We start from the raw sequence: 23879 nt of genomic DNA, 5'->3' as shown, positions 1-23879 counted from the left end.
CCCCAGGGAGAGTCAGCACCTTCAGGGACTGTACCCCAGGGAGAGTCAACACCTTCAGGGACTGTACCCCAGGGAGAGTCAGCACCTTCAGGGACTGTACCCCAGGGAGAGTCAGCACCTTCAGGGACTGTACCCCAGGGAGAGTCAGCACATTCAGGGACTGTACCCCAGGGAGAGTCAGCACATCAGGGACTGTATCCCAGGGAGAGTCAGCACATTCAGGGACTGTACCCCAGGGAGAGTCAGCACATTCAGGGACTGTACCCCAGGGAGAGTCAGCACATTCAGGGACTGTACCCCAGGGAGAGTCAGCACATTCAGGGACTGTACCCCAGGGAGAGTCAGCACTTGCACAGTCGAAGTGTTATGCATAATTCTATTAGCTAGTGTTGGAGGATGGATGTTTATACTTATAAGTTACACCTCAAAATAATTGGGGTCACAGCATTAAATGTTCGATGTCACAGATTTATTCAGATAGAATAATATTTATTAACAATAATTAAACACACAATTAACAGCAGCAGTTATGGCAAAACCTTGTCAGTGTTTCGCCGGAGAATCCAATCGTGTTACAGTTCCGAGCTGGGTGATTGGACGTTAGTCGAATTGCGTAGTGCCTGTCCCAGCCTCCACTCTTTATACATGACAACTCACACGTTTCATAGTTACAGTACAGTAGTTATCGAATCAACGCTGACTTGATTGTCCTGCATATTAAAATGGTGGGGAACCAAGGGCCTCGAGGGTGAGGAACTTAACGTTATAAGCAGAGAAAAAGTACCAGAGCAACTAATGGGACTAAAAGCCAACAAATCCCCTGGACCTGACGGCCTACATCCTCGAGTTCTAAAAGAGGTGGCGGCAGAGCTAGTGGATACACTGGTTTTGATTTTCCAGAATTCCCGAGATTCTAGAACGGATCCAACGGATTGGAAGGTAGCAAATGTAACCCCGCTATTCAAGAAAGGAGGGAGGGAGAAAACAGGGAGCTGCAGGCCAGTTAGCCTGACATCAGTCGCCGGGAAAATGCTGAAATCCATGTTAAGTGGTATCAGGGCACTTAGATAATCATAACGTGATTAGGCAGAGTCAACATGGTTTTATGAAAGGGGAAATCATGTTTGACAAATTAATTAGAGTTTTTTGAGGATGTAACTGGCAGGGTAGATAAAGGGGAACCAGTGGATGTAGTATATTTGGATTTCCAAAAGGTATTTGATAAAGTGCCGCATAAAAGATTATTACACAAGATAAAGGCTCATGGGATCGGAGGTAATGTATTAGCACGGATAGAGAATTGGTTAACGGACAGAAAACAGAGTGTAGGGATAAACAGGTCTTTTTCAGGTTGGCAGGCTGTAACTAGTAGGGTGCCACAGGGATCAGTGCTGGGGCCGCCGCTATTTACAATCTATATTAATGATCGAGATGAAGGGACCGAGTGTAATGTAAGTTTGCTGACGATACAAAGTTAGGTGGGATAGTAAGCTGTGAGGAGAACACAAAGCGTCAGCAAGGGGATATAGAGAGACTGAGTGAGTGGGCAGTGAGGTGGCAGATGGAGTATAATGTGGGGAAATGTGAGGTTAGTCACTTTGGTAGGAAGAATAGAAAAACAGAATATTTTTAAATGTTGAGAAACTTAAATGTTGGTGTTCAGAGAGATCTGGGTGTCCCTTGTACAGGAAACACAGAGAGTTAGCACACAGGTACAGCAAGCAATAAGGGAGGCAAATGGCATGTTGGCCTTTATTGCAAGGGGGTTGGAGTATAAGAGTAAGGAAGTCTTGCTACAGCTGTACAGGGCCCTGGTGAGACCACACCTGGAGTACTGTGCACAGTCTCGGTCTCCGTATCTAAGGAAGGATATACTTGCCTTGGAGGCGTACAACGGAGGTTCACTAGATTGATTCCTGGGATCAGAGGGCTATCTTATGATGAGAGATTGAGTAGAATGGGCCGATACTCTCTGGAGTTTAGAAGAATGAGAGGTGATCTCATTGAAACATATCAGATTCTGAGGGGGATTGACAGGGTAGATGCTGAGAGGTTGTTTCCCCCGGGCTGGAGAATCTAGAACCAGGGGGCACAGTCTCAGGATAAGGGGTCGGCCATTTAGGACTGAGATGAGGAGGAATTTCTTCACTCAGAGGGTGGTGAATCTTTGGAATTCTCTGCCCCAGAGGGCTGTGGAGGCTCAGTCGTTGAGTATATTCAAGGCTGAGATCGATAGATTTTTGGACTCTGGGGGAATCAAGGGATATGGAGATCAGGCGGGAAAGTGGAGTTGAGGTCGATGATCAGCCCTGATCTTATTGAATGGCGGAGCAGGCTCGAGGGGCCGAATGGCCGACTCCTGCTCCTAATTCTTATGCCCTTGCTGTGACACAGCTCTAGAACTCCCTTTACTTGGCTCACTCCCCAACTGCGAATGGACAAAATAACTGTTTGCGCCTGTTGTGTGTCTATGCAATGACCAGTTTTAATGAGTCCTTTTCCCACAGACCGGTACAACTTTGTTATCTTGCACCATTCCATGCCAATCTCCTGATTCTCAAAATAATGGTGTGTTGGCAGATCTTTCCTTCTGTGGAACTTACCCCACTAATCCCAGTTCTCCGTAATTGGCCATTAAAATATCTTTGAATTAGGTTTGTGGTCGAAAGCAACCATTGCTTTAGTGCCAGTCTTAATTCAACAGCTGGGTGGTCACTGCCTCGACATTAAACATCCGATGGTGCTCGCAGGCCAGGGGGGGCGGGGGGCGGGGGAGCAGTGTGGTGGCGGGTGCAGGACATTCTGAAAAGGGAGGGAGAACAGCCAGTTATCGTGGTGCACATTGGTACCAATGATATAGGTAAAAAAAGGGATGAGGTCCTACGAGACGAATTTAAGGAGCTAGGAGCTAAATTAAAACGTAGGACCTCAAAAATAATAATCTCGGGATTGCTACCAGTGCCACGTGCTAGTCAGAGTAGGAATCGCAGGATAGCGCAGATGAATACGTGGCTTGAGCAGTGGTGCAGCAGGGAGGGATTCAAATTCCTGGGATATTGGAACTGGTTCTGGGGGAGGTGGGACCAGTACAAACCGGACGGTCTGCACCTGGGCAGGACCGGAACCAATGTCCTAGGGGGAGTGTTTGCTAGTGCTGTTGGGGAGGAGTTAAACTAATATGGCAGGGCGATGGGAACCAATGCAGGGAGACAGAGGGAAATAAAAAGGAGACAAAAGCAAAAGACAGAAAGGAGATGAGTAAAAGTGGAGGGCAGAGAAACCCAAGGCAAAAAACAAAAAGGGCCACTGTACAGCAAAGGGTCAAAGTGTAATAAAAAGGCAAGCCTGAAAGCTCGGTGCCTCAATGCGAGGAGTATTCGGAACCCAGGAGAGGGCTCTGAGCTAGTTAGAGTGGGTGAGAGCTCAGATGAACAAGAAAGAATGCAAAAGGCAGGAGGCAACAGAGCAGAGTAGCACTGGGGTAAGTGTAAACCACAAAGTGACAGGAAGGGACAATATGTATGAATATAAAGGGGCTGCAGGAGGGGTCAAAACTAAAAATCATGGTTTAAAAACTAGTATTAAAACACTTTACCTAAACATACGCAGCATTCGAAATAAAGTAAATGAGTTGACGGCACAAATCATTACAAATGGGTATGATTTGGTGGCCATTACAGAAACGTGGTTGCAGGGTGGCCAAGACTGGGAATTAAACATACAGGGGTATTTGACAATTCGGTAGGATAGACAAGAAGGGAAAGGAGGTGGGGTAGCTCTGTTAATAAAAGATGATATCAGGGCAGTTGTGAGAGACGATATTGGCTCTAATGAACAAAATGTTGAATCATTGTGGGTGGAGATTAGAGATAGTAAGGGGAAAAAGTCACTGGTGGGCATAGTTTATAGGCCCCCAAATAATAACTTCACGGTGGGGCGGACAATAATCAAGGGAATAATGGAGGCATGTGAAAAAGGAACGGCAGTAATCATGGGGGATTTTAACCTACATATCAATTGGTCAAATCAAATTGCACGGGGTAGCCTTCAGGAGGAATTCATAGAATGCATACGGAATTGTTTCTTAGAACAGTATGTTACAGAACCTACAAGGGAGCAAGCGATCTTAGATCTGGTCCTGTGTAATTCCTGTGTCAGGAATAATAAACGATCTCCTAGTAAAAGATCCTCTCGGAATGAGTGATCGCAGTATGGTTGAATTTGTAATACAGATTGAGGGTGAGGAAGTAGTGTCTCAAACAAGCGTACTATGCTTAAACAAAGGGGACTACAGTGGGATGAGGGCAGAGTTGGCTAAAGTAGACTGGAAACACAGACTAAACGGTGGCACAATTGAGGAACAGTGGAGGACTTTTAAGGAGCTCTTTCATAGTGCTCAACAAAAATATATTCCACTGAAAAAGGGCGGTAAGAGAAGGGATAACCAGCCGTGGATAACCAAGGAAATAAAGGAGAGTATCAAATTAAAAACCAATGCGTATAAGGTGGCCAAGGTTAGTGGGAAACTAGAAGATTGGGAAAATTTTAAACGACAGCAAAGAATGACTAAGTAAGCAATAAAGAAAGGAAAGATAGATTACGAAAGTAAACTTGCGCAAAACATAAAAACAGATAGTAAAAGCTTTTACTGATATATAAAACGGAAAAGTGTGACTAAAGTAAATGTTGGTCCCTTAAAAGATGAGAAGGGGGATTTAATAATGGGAAATGTGGAAATGGCTGAGACCTTAAACAATTATTTTGCTTCGGTCTTCACAGTTGAAGACACAAAAACCATGCCAAAAATTGCTGGTCACGGGAATGTGGGAAGGGAGGACCTTGAGACAATCACTATCACTAGGGGGGTAGTGCTGGACAGGCTAATGGGACTGAAGGTAGACAAGTCCCCTGGTCCTGATGAAATGCATCCCAGGATATTAAAAGAGATGGCGGAAGTTATAGCAGATGCATTCGTTATAATCTACCAAATTCTCTGGACTCTGGGGAGGTACCTGCGGATTGGAAAGCAGCTAATGTAACGCCTCTGTTTAAAAAAGGGGGCAAACAAAAGGCAGGTAACTATAGGCCGGTTAGTTTAACATCTGTAGTGGGAAAAATGCTTGAAGCTATCATTAAGGAAGAAATAGCGGGACATCTAGATAGGAATAGTGCAATCAAGCAGACGCAGCATGGATTCATGATGGGGAAACCATGTTTAACTAATTTACTGGAATTCTTTGAGGATATCACGAACATGGTGGATAGAGGTGTACCGATGGATGTGGTGTATTTAGATTTCCAAAAGGCATTCGATAAGGTACCACACAAAAGGTTACTGCAGAAGATAAAGGTACGTGGAGTCAGAGGAAATGTATTAGCATGGATAGAGAATTGGCTGGCTAACAGAAAGCAGAGAGTCGGGATCAATGGGTCCTTTTCGGGTTGGAAATCGGTGGTTAGTGGTGTGCCACAGGGATCGGTGCTGGGACCACAACTGTTTACAATATACATAGGTGACCTGGAAGAGGGGACAGAGTGTAGTGTAACAAAATTTGCAGATGACACAAAGATTAGTGGGAAAGCGGGTTGTGTAAAGGACACAAAGAGGCTGCAAAGAGATTTAGATAGGTTAAGCGAATGGGTTAAGGTTTGGCAGATGGAATACAATGTCGGAAAATGTGTGGTCATCCACCTTGGGAAAAAAAAACAGTAAAAGGGAATATTATTTGAATGGGGAGAAATTACAACATGCTGCGGTGCAGAGGGACCTGGGGGTCCTTGTGCATGAATCCCAAAAAGTTAGTTTGCAGGTGCAGCAGGTAATCAGGAAGGCGAATGGAATGTTGGCCTTCATTGCGAGAGGGATGGAGTACAAAAGCAGGGAGGTCCTGCTGCAACTGTACAGGGTATTGGTAAGGCCGCACCTGGAGTACTGCGTGCAGTTTTGGTCACCTTACTTAAGGAAGGATATACTAGCTTTGGAAGGGGTACAGAGACGATTCACTAGGCTGATTCCAGAGATGAGGGGGTTACCTTATTATGATAGATTGAGTAGACTGGGTCTTTACTCGTTGGAGTTCAGAAGGATGAGCCGGGATCTTATAGAAACATTTAAAATAATGAAAGGGGTAGACAAGATAGAGGCAGAGAGGTTGTTTCCACTGGTCGGGGAGACTAGAACTAGGGGGCACAGCCTCAAAATACGGGGGAGCCAATTTAAAACCGAGTTGAGAAGGAATTTCTTCTCCCAGAGGGTTGTGAATCTGTGGAATTCTCTGCCCAAGGAAGCAGTTGAGGCTAGCTCATTGAATGTAATCAAATCACAGATAGATAGATTTTTAACCAATAAGGGAATTAAGGGTTACGGGGAGCAGGCGGGTAAGTGGAGCTGAGACCACGGCCAGATCAGCCATGATCTTGTTGAATGGCGGAACAGGCTCGAGGGGCTAGATGGCCTACTCCTGTTCCTAATTCTTATGTTCTTATGTACTCCAGGGAGCAGCACGAGCTGGTGCAGGAGAGCAACGGCAGCGAAGAGTGACATCACCAAGGTCCAGGTCGGTGATTGGAGCGTGGGCAGGTACAGCAGGAGCAGCGAGGTCGGGGCGAAGGAGCGGCGAGAGACTTTAGAGGGGTGTGATCGGGGCCCAGGAGAGGCGCGGGCCAGCCCTAGGTCCGTGCAGCAGAGCAGGTCTCCAGTCGTCCTGGTTAACCCTTGCCACTGCACCGAGACCTCGCTCTGTCGAGCCCGTGTGGTGGCTGGTGTGCAACGGACACCCCATGTTAAAAACATCCACACACAGGCATCTTCCACCCTTCAGGATGTAGTTCGGGATCTGGAATATTTAGTCCTTCATTGAAGCACCCGTGAACTTTTTGACATGGAAACATCACCCTCGACTCGAGGGACTGCCGATGATGATGATGATGATGGTTTAAACGTCCATGTGTATAAAATAAAGCGTGCCTGTCTCATGGTGACACTTTCATTGTGCTATCCGAGACCCAGCTGACAGGGAGAAGAAAATACAGGAAGTTTGATATCAGAGAAACCAATCGCAGAATTCAGGAGCTGGATTAACCCTTTCCTTACACCGGCACAGAGCAGAACTCCAATGGATTGATTCCCATTGATTCCGTGATTTCGGACGTATCAGGAGCTGCTCGAGGCCAAGGGCGACCCGCTCAGATCCGGGCCCTGAACTCGGGCTCTAGGAGCGGAGCCCACACTGCGCTGTAGGGGTGGACGAGGCTCGTGGGCTGGTTCTGGCTGTCCACGATCGCCTTCCTCTCGTTGGCCCATTTCACCAGCCCCCCCTCCAGGTTGTAAACCTTCGGCGGCCCACACAGACCCTGCCCGGCCTCACTGGCGAGAAACTCTCCCAGTTTCTGTGCCACTCCGGAGGAGCGATATCCCACGGTGCAGTAACACACCACGTCCCTTCCCCCAGCACAATCTGCAAACACAAAACGGCACAAGGACAGTCGGGCATGGCGCCAGGCAGGAGGCGACTCGGGGCGGCACAGAGCGGACACAGTGAGACCTGACACACGCCGGGAACTCCATCCACATACAGCACCGAGCGCAACTCCCACAGGTCTCTCGGCAAAACTACTGCGCCCCCTTCTGGCACATCGACCCACTGTCTCCCCCCAACCCCCCACCTTCGCCCCACAGGAGACCATTCGGCCCATCGAGCCCGTGCTGGCTCTACCCCCGCTCTTTCCCCACAGCCCTGCAAGTGTTTTCCCCAATTCCCGGTTTGAAAGTTACTATTGAATCTGCTCCCACCGCCCTTTCAGGCAGCGCGTTCCCGATCCCAACAACTCGCTGCGTAAACACATTCTCCTCACCTCCCCCTCGGGTTCCATCGTCGGTTATTGTCAATCGGCGCCCCTCTGGTTAACCGCCCTCCTGCCCCGGGGAACTGTTGCTCCTTATTTACTCCATCAAAACCGTATCCCTGAATCACACATCCTCACCCTATCTCAGCATCAGCTAACCAGAGAGGGGATAGGGGAGGGAGAGGGGAGGGGGAGGGGAGGGAGAGGGAGAGGGGAGAGGGAGAGGGGAGGGATAGGGAAGAGGGGAGGGATAGGGGAGAGGGAGAGGGAGGAGGGAGGGAGAGGGAGGAGGGAGGGAGAGGGCGGAGGGAGGGAGAGGGGAGGGGGAGGGATAGGGGAGAGGGAGAGGGAGGAGGAAGGGAGAGGGAGGAGGGAGTGAGAGGGGAGGGGAGGGAGGGAGAGAGGAGAGGGGAGGGATAGGGGAGAGGGAGGGAGGGAGAGAGGAGAGGGAGGGAGAGGGGGTAGAGGAAGGGTGATGGGAGAGAGGGGGGAAGGGAGGGGGAGAGAGGGGAGGGAAGGGGGGGGGAGAGAGGGGAGGGAAGGGGGGAGGGAGGAGAGGGGAGGAGAGGGGAGGAGAGGGGAGGGAAGGTGGGGGGGGGGGGGGGGAGAGGAGAGGGGAGGGGAGGGGGGGAGGAGGGCCAGTAACAATGAGTCCGAGGCCAGGAAAGCAATCTTTAGTTTATTGATCCCTTCCAGTAAGAAGTGAACTGAAATAATCCTCCAGTTCACTCACCAGCAGCAGATTACAGGCAGCAGGCTGTTACTGTCAGTGAGGGAGGGGCTGGCAGGAAGGATTTCACCTCGAGCGAACACAAGAGCAGTCTGTCCGGCTGGGAACCCGATATCAGAAAGTTAATTAACCGGGAAGCAAATGAAAGAAAGTGATAGGGTGACCCGTACCCCAGTGAGAGTCAGTGTGTGTGGGACCCGTACCCCAGTGAGAGTCAGTGTGTGTGGGACCCGTACCCCAGTGAGAGTCAGTGTGTGTGGGACCCGTACCCCAGTGAGAGTCAGTGTGTGTGGGACCCGTACCCCAGTGAGAGTCAGTGTGTGTGGGACCCGTACCCCAGTGAGAGTCAGTGTGTGGGACCTGTACCCCAGTGAGTGTCAGTGTGTGTGGGACCCGTACCCCAGTGAGTGTCAGTTTGTGTGGGACCCGTACCCCAGTGAGAGTCAGTGTGTCTGGGACCTGTACCCCAGTGAGAGTCGGTGTGTGTGGGACCCGTACCCCAGTGAGAGTCAGTGTGTGTGGGACCCGTACCCCAGTGAGAGTCAGTGTGTGTGGGACTGTACCCCAGTGAGAGTCAGTGTGTGTGGGACCCGTACCCCAGTGAGAGTCAGTGTTTGTGGGACCCGTACCCCAGTGAAAGTCAGTGTGTGTGGGACCCGTACACCAGTGAGAGTCAGTGTGTGTGGGACCCGTACCCCAGTGAGAGTCAGTGTGTGTGGGACTGTACCCCAGTGAGAGTCAGTGTGTGTGGGACCCGTACCCCAGTGAGAGTCAGTGTGTGTGGGACCCGTACCCCAGTGAGAGTCAGTGTGTGTGGGACCCGTACCCCAGTGAGAGTCAGTGTGTGTCGGACCCGTACCCCAGTGAGAGTCAGTGTGTGTGGGACCCGTACCCCAGTGAGAGTCAGTGTGTGTGGGACCCGTACCCCAGTGAGAGTCAGTGTGTGTGGAACCCGTACCCCAGTGAGAGTCAGTGTGTGTGGGACTGAACCCCAGTGAGAGTCAGTGTGTGTGGGACCCATACCCCAGTGAGAGTCAGTGTGTGTGGGACTGTACCCCAGTGAGAGTCTGTGTGTGTGGGACTGTACCCCAGTGAAAGTCAGTGTGTGGGACCCGTACCCCAGTGAGAGTCAGTGTGTGTGGGACCCGTACCCCAGTGAGTGTCAGTGTGTGTGGGACCCGTACACCAGTGAGAGTCAGTGTGTGTGGGACCCGTACCCCAGTGAGAGTCAGTGTGTGTGAGACCCGTACCCCAGTGAGAGTCGGTGTGTGTGGGACCCGTACCCCAGTGAGAGTCAGTGTGTGTGGGACCCGTACCCCAGTGAGAGTCAGTGTGTGTGGGACTGTACCCCAGTGAGAGTCAGTGTGTGTGGGACCCATACCCCAGTGAGAGTCAGTGTGTGTGGGACCCATACCCCAGTGAGAGTCAGTGTGTGTGGGACCCGTACCCCAGTGAGAGTCAGTGTGTGTGGGACTGTACCCCAGTGAGAGTCAGTGTGTGTGAGACCCGTACCCCAGTGAGAGTCAGTGTGTGTGGGACCCATACCCCAGTGAGAGTCAGTGTGTGTGGGACTGTACCCCAGTGAGAGTCAGTGTGTGTGGGACTGTACCCCAGTGAGAGTCAGCGTGTGGGACCCGTACCCCAGTGAGAGTTGGTGTGTGTGGGACCCGTACCCCAGTGAGAGTCAGTGTGAGTAGGACTGTACCCCAGTGAGAGTTAGTGTGTGTGGGACCCATACCCCAGTGAGAGTCAGTGTGTGTGGGACTGTACCCCAGTGAGAGTCAGTGTGTGTGGGACTGTACCCCAGTGAGAGTCAGTGTGTGTGGGACTGCACCCCAGTGAGAGTCAGTGTGTGTGGGACTGTACCCCAGTGAGAGTCAGTGTGTGTGGGACCCATACCCCAGTGAGAGTCAGTGTGTGTGGGACTGTACCCCAGTGAGAGTCAGTGTGTGTGGGACCCATACCCCAGTGAGAGTCAGTGTGTGTGGGACCCGTACCCCAGTGAGAGTCAGTGTGTGTTTGGACTGTACCCCAGTGAGAGTCAGTGTGTGTGGGACCCGTACCCCAGTGAGAGTCAGTGTGTGTGGGACCCGTACCCCAGTGAGAGTCAGTGTGTGGGACCTGTACCCCAGTGAGTGTCAGTGTGTGTGGGACCCGTACCCCAGTGAGTGTCAGTTTGTGAGGGACCCGTACCCCAGTGAGAGTCAGTGTGTCTGGGACCTGTACCCCAGTGAGAGTCGGTGTGTGTGGGACCTGTACCCCATTGAGAGTCGGTGTGTGTGGGACCCGTACCCCAGTGAGAGTCAGTGTGTGTGGGACTGTACCCCAGTGAGAGTCAGTGTGTGTGGGACCCGTACCCCAGTGAGAGTCAGTGTTTGTGGGACCCGTACCCCAGTGAAAGTCAGTGTGTGTGGGACCCGTACACCAGTGAGAGTCAGTGTGTGTGGGACCCGTACCCCAGTGAGAGTCAGTGTGTGTGGGACTGTACCCCAGTGAGAGTCAGTGTGTGTGGGACCCGTACCCCAGTGAGAGTCAGTGTGTGTGGGACCCGTACCCCAGTGAGAGTCAGTGTGTGTGGGACCCGTACCCCAGTGAGAGTCAGTGTGTGTCGGACCCGTACCCCAGTGAGAGTCAGTGTGTGTGGGACCCGTACCCCAGTGAGAGTCAGTGTGTGTGGGACCCGTACCCCAGTGAGAGTCAGTGTGTGTGGAACCCGTACCCCAGTGAGAGTCAGTGTGTGTGGGACTGAACCCCAGTGAGAGTCAGTGTGTGTGGGACCCATACCCCAGTGAGAGTCAGTGTGTGTGGGACTGTACCCCAGTGAGAGTCTGTGTGTGTGGGACTGTACCCCAGTGAAAGTCAGTGTGTGGGACCCGTACCCCAGTGAGAGTCAGTGTGTGTGGGACCCGTACCCCAGTGAGTGTCAGTGTGTGTGGGACCCGTACACCAGTGAGAGTCAGTGTGTGTGGGACCCGTACCCCAGTGAGAGTCAGTGTGTGTGAGACCCGTACCCCAGTGAGAGTCGGTGTGTGTGGGACCCGTACCCCAGTGAGAGTCAGTGTGTGTGGGACCGTACCCCAGTGAGAGTCAGTGTGTGTGGGACTGTACCCCAGTGAGAGTCAGCGTGTGGGACCCGTACCCCAGTGAGAGTTGGTGTGTGTGGGACCCGTACCCCAGTGAGAGTCAGTGTGAGTAGGACTGTACCCCAGTGAGAGTTAGTGTGTGTGGGACCCATACCCCAGTGAGAGTCAGTGTGTGTGGGACTGTACCCCAGTGAGAGTCAGTGTGTGTGGGACTGTACCCCAGTGAGAGTCAGTGTGTGTGGGACTGCACCCCAGTGAGAGTCAGTGTGTGTGGGACTGTACCCCAGTGAGAGTCAGTGTGTGTGGGACCCATACCCCAGTGAGAGTCAGTGTGTGTGGGACTGTACCCCAGTGAGAGTCAGTGTGTGTGGGACCCATACCCCAGTGAGAGTCAGTGTGTGTGGGACCCGTACCCCAGTGAGAGTCAGTGTGTGTTTGGACTGTACCCCAGTGAGAGTCAGTGTGTGTGGGACCCGTACCCCAGTGAGAGTCAGTGTGTGTGGGACTGTACCCCAGTGAGAGTCAGTGTGTGTGGGACCCGTACCCCAGTGAGAGTCAGTGTGTGTGGGACCCGTACCCCAGTGAGAGTCAGTGTGTGTGGGACCCGTACCCCAGTGAGAGTCAGTGTGTGTGGGACTGTACCCCAGTGAGAGTCAGTGTGTGGGACCCGTACCCCAGTGAGAGTCAGTGTGTGTGGGACCCGTACCCCAGTGAGAGTCAGTGTGTGTGGGACCCGTACCCCAGTGAGAGTCAGTGTGTGGGACCTGTACCCCAGTGAGTGTCAGTGTGTGTGGGACCCGTACCCCAGTGAGTGTCAGTTTGTGTGGGACCCGTACCCCAGTGAGAGTCAGTGTGTCTGGGACCTGTACCCCAGTGAGAGTCGGTGTGTGTGGGACCTGTACCCCATTGAGAGTCGGTGTGTGTGGGACCCGTACCCCAGTGAGAGTCAGTGTGTGTGGGACCCGTACCCCAGTGAGAGTCAGTGTGTGTGGGACTGTACCCCAGTGAGAGTCAGTGTGTGTGGGACCCGTACCCCAGTGAGAGTCAGTGTTTGTGGGACCCGTACCCCAGTGAAAGTCAGTGTGTGTGGGACCCGTACACCAGTGAGAGTCAGTGTGTGTGGGACCCGTACCCCAGTGAGAGTCAGTGTGTGTGGGACTGTACCCCGGTGAGAGTCAGTGTGTGTGGGACCCGTACCCCAGTGAGAGTCAGTGTGTGTGGGACCCGTACCCCAGTGAGAGTCAGTGTGTGTGGGACCCGTACCCCAGTGAGAGTCAGTGTGTGTCGGACCCGTACCCCAGTGAGAGTCAGTGTGTGTGGGACCCGTACCCCAGTGAGAGTCAGTGTGTGTGGGACCCGTACCCCAGTGAGAGTCAGTGTGTGTGGAACCCGTACCCCAGTGAGAGTCAGTGTGTGTGGGACTGAACCCCAGTGAGAGTCAGTGTGTGTGGGACCCATACCCCAGTGAGAGTCAGTGTGTGTGGGACTGTACCCCAGTGAGAGTCTGTGTGTGTGGGACTGTACCCCAGTGAAAGTCAGTGTGTGGGACCCGTACCCCAGTGAGAGTCAGTGTGTGTGGGACCCGTACCCCAGTGAGTGTCAGTGTGTGTGGGACCCGTACACCAGTGAGAGTCAGTGTGTGTGGGACCCGTACCCCAGTGAGAGTCAGTGTGTGTGAGACCCGTACCCCAGTGAGAGTCGGTGTGTGTGGGACCCGTACCCCAGTGAGAGTCAGTGTGTGTGGGACCGTACCCCAGTGAAAGTCAGTGTGTGTGGGACTGTACCCCAGTGAGAGTCAGTGTGTGTGGGGTCCGTACCTCAGTGAAAGTCAGTGTGTGTGGGACCCGTACCCCAGTGAGAGTCAGTGTGTGTGGGACCCGTACCCCAGTGAGAGTCAGTGTGTGTGGGACTGTACCCCAGTGAGAGTCAGTGTGTGTGAGACCCGTACCCCAGTGAGAGTCAGTGTGTGTGGGACCCATACCCCAGTGAGAGTCAGTGTGTGTGGGACTGTACCCCAGTGAGAGTCAGTGTGTGTGGGACTGTACCCCAGTGAGAGTCAGCGTGTGGGACCCGTACCCCAGTGAGAGTTGGTGTGTGTGGGACCCGTACCCCAGTGAGAGTCAGTGTGAGTAGGACTGTACCCCAGTGAGAGTTAGTGTGTGTGGGACCCATACCCCAGTGAGAGTCAGTGTGTGTGGGACTGTACCCCAGTGAGAGTCAGTGTGTGTGGGACTGTACCCCAGTGAGAGTCAGTGTGTGTGGGACTGCACCCCAGTGAGAGTCAGTGTGTGTGGGACTGTACCCCAGTGAGAGTCAGTGTGTGTGGGACCCATACCCCAGTGAGAGTCAGTGTGTGTGGGACTGTACCCCAGTGAGAGTCAGTGTGTGTGGGACCCATACCCCAGTGAGAGTCAGTGTGTGTGGGACCCGTACCCCAGTGAGAGTCAGTGTGTGTTTGGACTGTACCCCAGTGAGAGTCAGTGTGTGTGGGACCCGTACCCCAGTGAGAGTCAGTGTGTGTGGGACTGTACCCCAGTGAGAGTCAGTGTGTGTGGGACCTGTACCCCAGTGAGAGTCAGTGTGTGTGGGACCCGTACCCCAGTGAGAGTCAGTGTGTGTGGGACCCGTACCCCAGTGAGAGTCAGTGTGTGTGGGACTGTACCCCAGTGAGAGTCAGTGTGTGGGACCCGTACCCCAGTGAGAGTTGGTGTGTGTGGGACCCGTACCCCAGTGAGAGTCAGTGTGTGTGGGACTGTACCCCAGTGAGAGTCAGTGTGTGTGGGACTGTACCCCAGTGAGAGTCAGTGTGTGTGGGACTGTACCCCAGTGAGAGTCAGTGTGTGTGGGACTGTACCCCAGTGAGAGTCAGTGTGTGTGGGACCCATACCCCAGTGAGAGTCAGTGTGTGTGGGACTGTACCCCAGTGAGAGTCAGTGTGTGTGGGACCCGTACCCCAGTGAGAGTCAGTGTGTGTGGGACTGTACCCCAGTGAGAGTCAGTGTGTGGGACCCGTACCCCAGTGAGAGTTGGTGTGTGTGGGACCCGTACCCCAGTGAGAGTCAGTGTGTGTGGGACTGTACCCCAGTGAGAGTCAGTGTGTGTGGGACTGTACCCCAGTGAGAGTCAGTGTGTGTGGGACCCATACCCCAGTGAGAGCCAGTGTGTGTGGGACTGTACCCCAGTGAGATTCAGTGTGTGTGGGACTGTACCCCAGTGAGAGTCAGTGTGTGTGGGACTGTACCCCAGTGAGAGTCAGTGTGTGTGGGACTGTACCCCAGTGAGAGTCAGTATGTGTGGGACCCATACCCCAGTAAGAGTCAGTGTGTGTGGGACTGTACCCCAGTGAGAGTCAGTGTGTGTGGGACCCGTACCCCAGTGAGAGTCAGTGTGTGTGGGACCCGTACCCCAGTGAGAGTCAGTGTGTGTAGGACCCGTACCCCAGTGAGAGTCAGTGTGTGTGGGACTGTACCCCAGTGAGAGTCAGTGTGTGTGGGACCCGTACCCCAGTGAGAGTCAGTGTGTGTGGGACCCGTACCCCAGTGAGAGTCAGTATGCATTTGGACTGTACCCCAGTGAGAGTCAGTGTGTGTGGGACCCGTACCCCAGTGAGAGTCAGTGTGTGTGGGACTGTACCCCAGTGAGAGTCAGTGTGTGTGGGACCCGTACCCCAGTGAGAGTCAGTGTGTGTGGGACTGTACCCCAGTGAGAGTCAGTGTGTGTGGGACCCATACCCCAGTGAGAGCCAGTGTGTGTGGGACTGTACCCCAGTGAGATTCAGTGTGTGTGGGACTGTACCCCAGTGAGAGTCAGTGTGTGTGGGACTGTACCCCAGTGAGAGTCAGTGTGTGTGGGACTGTACCCCAGTGAGAGTCAGTGTGTGTGGGACCCATACCCCAGTGAGAGTCAGTGTGTGTGGGACTGTACCCCAGTGAGAGTCAGTGTGTGTGGGACCCGTACCCCAGTGAGAGTCAGTGTGTGTGGTACCCGTACCCCAGTGAGAGTCAGTGTGTGTGGGACCCGTACCCCAGTGAGAGTCAGTGTGTGTGGGACTGTACCCCAGTGAGAGTCAGTGTGTGTGGGACCCGTACCCCAGTGAGAGTCAGTGTGTGTGGGACCCGTACCCCAGTGAGAGTCAGTATGCATTTGGACTGTACCCCAGTGAGAGTCAGTGTGTGTGGGACCCGTACCCCAGTGAGAGTCAGTGTGTGTGGGACTGTACCCCAGTGAGAGTCAGTGTGTGTGGGACCCATACCCCAGTGAGAGTCAGTGTGTGTGGGACTGTACCCCAGTGAGAGTCTGTGTGTGGGACTGTACCCCAGTGAGAGTCAGTGTGTGTGGGACTGTACCCCAGTGAGAGTCAGTGTGTGTGGGACCCATACCCCAGTGAGAGTCAGTGTGTGTGGGACTGTACCCCAGTGAGAGTCAGTGTGTGTGGGACCCGTACCCCAGTGAGAGTCAGTGTGTGTGGGACCCGTACCCCAGTGAGAGTCAGTGTGTGTAGGGCCCGTACCCCAGTGAGAGTCAGTGTGTGTGGGACTGTACCCCAGTGAGAGTCAGTGTGTGTGGGACCCGTACCCCAGTGAGAGTCAGTGTGTGTGGGACCCGTACCCCAGTGAGAGTCAGTGTGTGTTTGGACTGTACCCCAGTGAGAGTCAGTGTGTGTGGGACCCGTACCCCAGTGAGAGTCAGTGTGTGTGGGACTGTACCCCAGTGAGAGTCAGTGTGTGTGGGACCCGTACCCCAGTGAGAGTCAGTGTGTGTGGGACTGTACCCCAGTGAGAGTCAGTGTGTGTGGGACCCATACCCCAGTGAGAGCCAGAGTGTGTGGGACTGTACCCCAGTGAGATTCAGTGTGTGTGGGACTGTACCCCAGTGAGAGTCAGTGTGTGTGGGACTATACCCCAGTGAGAGTCAGTGTGTGTGGGATTGTACCCCAGTGAGAGTCAGTGTGTGTGGGACCCATACCCCAGTGAGAGTCAGTGTGTGTGGGACTGTACCCCAGTGAGAGTCAGTGTGTGTGGGACCCGTACCCCAGTGAGAGTCAGTGTGTGTGGGACCCGTACCCCAGTGAGAGTCAGTGTGTGTGGGACCCGTACCCCAGTGAGAGTCAGTGTGTGTGGGACCCGTACCCCAGTGAGAGTCAGTGTGTGTGGGACTGTACCCCAGTGAGAGTCAGTGTGTGTGGGACTGTACCCCAGTGAGAGTCAGTGTGTGTGGGACTGTACCCCAGTGAGAGTCAGTGTGTGTGGGACTGTACCCCAGTGAGATTCAGTGTGTGTGGGACTGTACCCCAGTGAGAGTCAGTGTGTGTGGGACTATACCCCAGTGAGAGTCAGTGTGTGTGGGATTGTACCCCAGTGAGAGTCAGTGTGTGTGGGACCCATACCCCAGTGAGAGTCAGTGTGTGTGGGACTGTACCCCAGTGAGAGTCAGTGTGTGTGGGACCCGTACCCCAGTGAGAGTCAGTGTGTGTGGGACCCGTACCCCAGTGAGAGTCAGTGTGTGTGGGACCCGTACCCCAGTGAGAGTCAGTGTGTGTGGGACCCGTACCCCAGTGAGAGTCAGTGTGTGTGGGACTGTACCCCAGTGAGAGTCAGTGTGTGTGGGACTGTACCCCAGTGAGAGTCAGTGTGTGTGGGACTGTACCCCAGTGAGAGTCAGTGTGTGTGGGACTGTACCCCAGTGAGAGTCAGTGTGTGTGGGACCCATACCCCAGTGAGAGTCAGTGTGTGTGGGACTGTACCCCAGTGAGAGTCAGTGTGTGTGGGACCCGTACCCCAGTGAGAGTCAGTGTGTGTGGGACTGTACCCCAGTGAGAGTCAGTGTGTGGGACCCGTACCCCAGTGAGAGTTGGTGTGTGTGGGACCCGTACCCCAGTGAGAGTCAGTGTGTGTGGGACTGTACCCCAGTGAGAGTCAGTGTGTGTGGGACTGTACCCCAGTGAGAGTCAGTGTGTGTGGGACCCATACCCCAGTGAGAGCCAGTGTGTGTGGGACTGTACCCCAGTGAGATTCAGTGTGTGTGGGACTGTACCCCAGTGAGAGTCAGTGTGTGTGGGACTGTACCCCAGTGAGAGTCAGTGTGTGTGGGACTGTACCCCAGTGAGAGTCAGTATGTGTGGGACCCATACCCCAGTAAGAGTCAGTGTGTGTGGGACTGTACCCCAGTGAGAGTCAGTGTGTGTGGGACCCGTACCCCAGTGAGAGTCAGTGTGTGTGGGACCCGTACCCCAGTGAGAGTCAGTGTGTGTAGGACCCGTACCCCAGTGAGAGTCAGTGTGTGTGGGACTGTACCCCAGTGAGAGTCAGTGTGTGTGGGACCCGTACCCCAGTGAGAGTCAGTGTGTGTGGGACCCGTACCCCAGTGAGAGTCAGTATGCATTTGGACTGTACCCCAGTGAGAGTCAGTGTGTGTGGGACCCGTACCCCAGTGAGAGTCAGTGTGTGTGGGACTGTACCCCAGTGAGAGTCAGTGTGTGTGGGACCCGTACCCCAGTGAGAGTCAGTGTGTGTGGGACTGTACCCCAGTGAGAGTCAGTGTGTGTGGGACCCATACCCCAGTGAGAGCCAGTGTGTGTGGGACTGTACCCCAGTGAGATTCAGTGTGTGTGGGACTGTACCCCAGTGAGAGTCAGTGTGTGTGGGACTGTACCCCAGTGAGAGTCAGTGTGTGTGGGACTGTACCCCAGTGAGAGTCAGTGTGTGTGGGACCCATACCCCAGTGAGAGTCAGTGTGTGTGGGACTGTACCCCAGTGAGAGTCAGTGTGTGTGGGACCCGTACCCCAGTGAGAGTCAGTGTGTGTGGTACCCGTACCCCAGTGAGAGTCAGTGTGTGTGGGACCCGTACCCCAGTGAGAGTCAGTGTGTGTGGGACTGTACCCCAGTGAGAGTCAGTGTGTGTGGGACCCGTACCCCAGTGAGAGTCAGTGTGTGTGGGACCCGTACCCCAGTGAGAGTCAGTATGCATTTGGACTGTACCCCAGTGAGAGTCAGTGTGTGTGGGACCCGTACCCCAGTGAGAGTCAGTGTGTGTGGGACTGTACCCCAGTGAGAGTCAGTGTGTGTGGGACCCATACCCCAGTGAGAGTCAGTGTGTGTGGGACTGTACCCCAGTGAGAGTCTGTGTGTGGGACTGTACCCCAGTGAGAGTCAGTGTGTGTGGGATTGTACCCCAGTGAGAGTCAGTGTGTGTGGGACCCATACCCCAGTGAGAGTCAGTGTGTGTGGGACTGTACCCCAGTGAGAGTCAGTGTGTGTGGGACCCGTACCCCAGTGAGAGTCAGTGTGTGTGGGACCCGTACCCCAGTGAGAGTCAGTGTGTGTAGGGCCCGTACCCCAGTGAGAGTCAGTGTGTGTGGGACTGTACCCCAGTGAGAGTCAGTGTGTGTGGGACCCGTACCCCAGTGAGAGTCAGTGTGTGTGGGACCCGTACCCCAGTGAGAGTCAGTGTGTGTTTGGACTGTACCCCAGTGAGAGTCAGTGTGTGTGGGACCCGTACCCCAGTGAGAGTCAGTGTGTGTGGGACTGTACCCCAGTGAGAGTCAGTGTGTGTGGGACCCGTACCCCAGTGAGAGTCAGTGTGTGTGGGACTGTACCCCAGTGAGAGTCAGTGTGTGTGGGACCCATACCCCAGTGAGAGCCAGAGTGTGTGGGACTGTACCCCAGTGAGATTCAGTGTGTGTGGGACTGTACCCCAGTGAGAGTCAGTGTGTGTGGGACTATACCCCAGTGAGAGTCAGTGTGTGTGGGATTGTACCCCAGTGAGAGTCAGTGTGTGTGGGACCCATACCCCAGTGAGAGTCAGTGTGTGTGGGACTGTACCCCAGTGAGAGTCAGTGTGTGTGGGACCCGTACCCCAGTGAGAGTCAGTGTGTGTGGGACCCGTACCCCAGTGAGAGTCAGTGTGTGTGGGACCCGTACCCCAGTGAGAGTCAGTGTGTGTGGGACCCGTACCCCAGTGAGAGTCAGTGTGTGTGGGACTGTACCCCAGTGAGAGTCAGTGTGTGTGGGACTGTACCCCAGTGAGAGTCAGTGTGTGTGGGACTGTACCCCAGTGAGAGTCAGTGTGTGTGGGACTGTACCCCAGTGAGAGTCAGTGTGTGTGGGACCCATACCCCAGTGAGAGTCAGTGTGTGTGGGACTGTACCCCAGTGAGAGTCAGTGTGTGTGGGACCCGTACCCCAGTGAGAGTCAGTGTGTGTGGGACTGTACCCCAGTGAGAGTCAGTGTGTGGGACCCGTACCCCAGTGAGAGTTGGTGTGTGTGGGACCCGTACCCCAGTGAGAGTCAGTGTGTGTGGGACTGTACCCCAGTGAGAGTCAGTGTGTGTGGGACTGTACCCCAGTGAGAGTCAGTGTGTGTGGGACCCATACCCCAGTGAGAGCCAGTGTGTGTGGGACTGTACCCCAGTGAGATTCAGTGTGTGTGGGACTGTACCCCAGTGAGAGTCAGTGTGTGTGGGACTGTACCCCAGTGAGAGTCAGTGTGTGTGGGACTGTACCCCAGTGAGAGTCAGTATGTGTGGGACCCATACCCCAGTAAGAGTCAGTGTGTGTGGGACTGTACCCCAGTGAGAGTCAGTGTGTGTGGGACCCGTACCCCAGTGAGAGTCAGTGTGTGTGGGACCCGTACCCCAGTGAGAGTCAGTGTGTGTAGGACCCGTACCCCAGTGAGAGTCAGTGTGTGTGGGACTGTACCCCAGTGAGAGTCAGTGTGTGTGGGACCCGTACCCCAGTGAGAGTCAGTGTGTGTGGGACCCGTACCCCAGTGAGAGTCAGTATGCATTTGGACTGTACCCCAGTGAGAGTCAGTGTGTGTGGGACCCGTACCCCAGTGAGAGTCAGTGTGTGTGGGACTGTACCCCAGTGAGAGTCAGTGTGTGTGGGACCCGTACCCCAGTGAGAGTCAGTGTGTGTGGGACTGTACCCCAGTGAGAGTCAGTGTGTGTGGGACCCATACCCCAGTGAGAGCCAGTGTGTGTGGGACTGTACCCCAGTGAGATTCAGTGTGTGTGGGACTGTACCCCAGTGAGAGTCAGTGTGTGTGGGACTGTACCCCAGTGAGAGTCAGTGTGTGTGGGACTGTACCCCAGTGAGAGTCAGTGTGTGTGGGACCCATACCCCAGTGAGAGTCAGTGTGTGTGGGACTGTACCCCAGTGAGAGTCAGTGTGTGTGGGACCCGTACCCCAGTGAGAGTCAGTGTGTGTGGTACCCGTACCCCAGTGAGAGTCAGTGTGTGTGGGACCCGTACCCCAGTGAGAGTCAGTGTGTGTGGGACTGTACCCCAGTGAGAGTCAGTGTGTGTGGGACCCGTACCCCAGTGAGAGTCAGTGTGTGTGGGACCCGTACCCCAGTGAGAGTCAGTATGCATTTGGACTGTACCCCAGTGAGAGTCAGTGTGTGTGGGACCCGTACCCCAGTGAGAGTCAGTGTGTGTGGGACTGTACCCCAGTGAGAGTCAGTGTGTGTGGGACCCGTACCCCAGTGAGAGTCAGTGTGTGTGGGACTGTACCACAGTGAGAGTCAGTGTGTGTGGGACCCATACCCCAGTGAGAGCCAGTGTGTGTGGGACTGTACCCCAGTGAGATTCAGTGTGTGTGGGACTGTACCCCAGTGAGAGTCAGTGTGTGTGGGACTGTACCCCAGTGAGAGTCAGTGTGTGTGGGACTGTACCCCAGTGAGAGTCAGTGTGTGTGGGACCCATACCCCAGTGAGAGTCAGTGTGTGTGGGACTGTACCCCAGTGAGAGTCAGTGTGTGTGGGACCCGTACCCCAGTGAGAGTCAGTGTGTGTGGTACCCGTACCCCAGTGAGAGTCAGTGTGTGTGGGACCCGTACCCCAGTGAGAGTCAGTGTGTGTGGGACCTGTACCCCAGTGAGAGTCAGTGTGTGTGGGACTGTACCCCAGTGAGAGTCAGTGTGTGTGGGACCCGTACCCCAGTGAGAGTCAGTGTGTGTGGGACCCGTACCCCAGTGAGAGTCAGTGTGTGTAGGACCCGTACCCCAGTGAGAGTCAGTGTGTGTGGGACTGTACCCCAGTGAGAGTCAGTGTGTGTGGGACCCGTACCCCAGTGAGAGTCAGTGTGTGTGGGACCCGTACCCCAGTGAGAGTCGGTATGTGTGGGACCCATACCCCAGTGAGAGTCAGTGTGTGTGGGACCCGTACCCCAGTGAGAGTCAGTGTGTGTGGGACCCGTACCCCAGTGAGAGTCAGTGTGTGTGGGACTGTACCCCAGTGAGAGTCAGTGTGTGTGGGACCCATACCCCAGTGAGAGTCAGTGTGTGTGGGACTGTACCCCAGTGAGAGTCAGTGTGTGTGGGACCCGTACCCCAGTGAGAGTCAGTGTGTGTGGGACCCGTACCCCAGTGAGAGTCAGTGTGTGTAGGACCCGTACCCCAGTGAGAGTCAGTGTGTGTGGGACTGTACCCCAGTGAGAGTCAGTGTGTGTGGGACCCGTACCCCAGTGAGAGTCAGTGTGTGTGGGACCCGTACCCCAGTGAGAGTCAGTGTGTGTTTGGACTGTACCCCAGTGAGAGTCAGTGTGTGTGGGACCCGTACCCCAGTGAGAGTCAGTGTGTGTGGGACTGTACCCCAGTGAGAGTCAGTGTGTGTGGGACCCGTACCCCAGTGAGAGTCAGTGTGTGTGGGACTGTACCCCAGTGAGAGTCAGTGTGTGTGGGACCCATACCCCAGTGAGAGCCAGTGTGTGTGGGACTGTACCCCAGTGAGATTCAGTGTGTGTGGGACTGTACCCCAGTGAGAGTCAGTGTGTGTGGGACTGTACCCCAGTGAGAGTCAGTGTGTGTGGGACTGTACCCCAGTGAGAGTCAGTGTGTGTGGGACCCATACCCCAGTGAGAGTCAGTGTGTGTGGGACTGTACCCCAGTGAGAGTCAGTGTGTGTGGGACCCGTACCCCAGTGAGAGTCAGTGTGTGTGGGACTGTACCCCAGTGAGAGTCAGTGTGTGTGGGACCCGTACCCCAGTGAGAGTCAGTGTGTGTGGGACCTGTACCCCAGTGAGAGTCAGTGTGTGTGGGACCCGTACCCCAGTGAGAGTCAGTGTGTGTGGGACCCGTACCCCAGTGAGAGTCAGTGTGTGTGGGACCCGTACCCCAGTGAGAATCAGTGTGTGTGGGACTGTACCCCAGTGAGAGTCAGTGTGTGTGGGACTGTACCCCAGTGAGAGTCAGTGTGTGTGGGACTGTACCCCAGTGAGAGTCAGTGTGTGTGGGACTGTACCCCAGTGAGAGTCAGTGTGTGTGGGACCCATACCCCAGTGAGAGTCAGTGTGTGTGGGACTGTACCCCAGTGAGAGTCAGTGTGTGTGGGACCCGTACCCCAGTGAGAGTCAGTGTGTGTGGGACTGTACCCCAGTAAGAGTCAGTGTGTGTGGGACCTGTACCCCAGTGAGAGTCAGTGTGTGTGGGACCCGTACCCCAGTGAGAGTCAGTGTGTGTGGGACCCGTACCCCAGTGAGAGTCAGTGTGTGTGGGACTGTACCCCAGTGAGAGTCAGTGTGTGTGGGACTGTACCCCAGTGAGAGTCAGTGTGTGTGGGACTGTACCCCAGTGAGAGTCAGTATGTGTGGGACCCGTATCCCAGTGAGAGTCAGTGTGTGTGGGACTGTACCCCAGTGAGAGTCAGTGTGTGTGGGACCCGTACCCCAGTGAGTGTCAGTGTGTGTGGGACCCGTACCCCAATCCGACTGGGCGTCCCACCCAGAGTGCGCTGTCTGCGGACCGTCTGGTCTGGGTGTTGCAGACACTGTGCCCGTCTCCCTGGGCGGGTCCTGGATGGTGACGTCCTGCCCAGACAGCACAGGGTGCGGTGATGAACAAAGACACGGGGGTCCGACTGCCCCTACCTGTCAGGCCCAGCTCCTTGACCACATGCTCCATGTCGGTGGTCTCAGGGTCAATGCGAACCGCTCCTTCCAAGTGACTGACCTCGTATTCAGCCGCACTCCGAGTGTCCTGGAGAAACAGGGAGACATTCGTAAGACAAGGAGTTGGAGTTACAGATTCTGCTCTTCTGTGCTGTACCTGCCCTGAGAGTGTTTGATGGGACAGTGTAGAGGGAGCTTTACTCTGTATCTAACCCCGTGCTGTACCTGCCCTGGGAGTGTTTGATGGGACAGTGTAGAGGGAGCTTTACTCTGTATCTAACCCCGTGCTGTACCTGTCCTGGGAGTGTTTGATGGGACAGTGTAGAGGGAGCTTTAC

The 23879-nt window shown here is 54.6% G+C and overlaps 1 protein-coding gene across 2 annotated transcripts in view; it reads right to left on the bottom strand.

Moving 5' to 3' along the window:
* Positions 1-447: 447 nt before the first annotated feature.
* The window catches only part of LOC139226272 (sulfurtransferase Alvin_2599-like), a 35628-nt gene continuing 12196 nt past the window's right edge, over positions 448-23879 (bottom strand). For both annotated transcript variants that reach the window (XM_070856907.1, XM_070856908.1), the window contains 2 exons: positions 23522-23630; positions 448-7457 (listed from right to left, as the gene is read on the bottom strand). In XM_070856907.1, the coding sequence (XP_070713008.1) occupies positions 7186-7457; positions 23522-23630 (381 nt within the window). In that variant the 3' untranslated portion in view covers positions 448-7185. The remainder of the gene's footprint in view (positions 7458-23521; positions 23631-23879) is intronic.

Source organism: Pristiophorus japonicus, chromosome 16, assembly GCF_044704955.1.
Source record: "Pristiophorus japonicus isolate sPriJap1 chromosome 16, sPriJap1.hap1, whole genome shotgun sequence".
NCBI lineage: Eukaryota > Metazoa > Chordata > Chondrichthyes > Pristiophoridae > Pristiophorus > Pristiophorus japonicus.
Note: the sequence above shows the minus strand (reverse complement) of the source record. Positions and strands in the feature narration are given on the sequence as shown.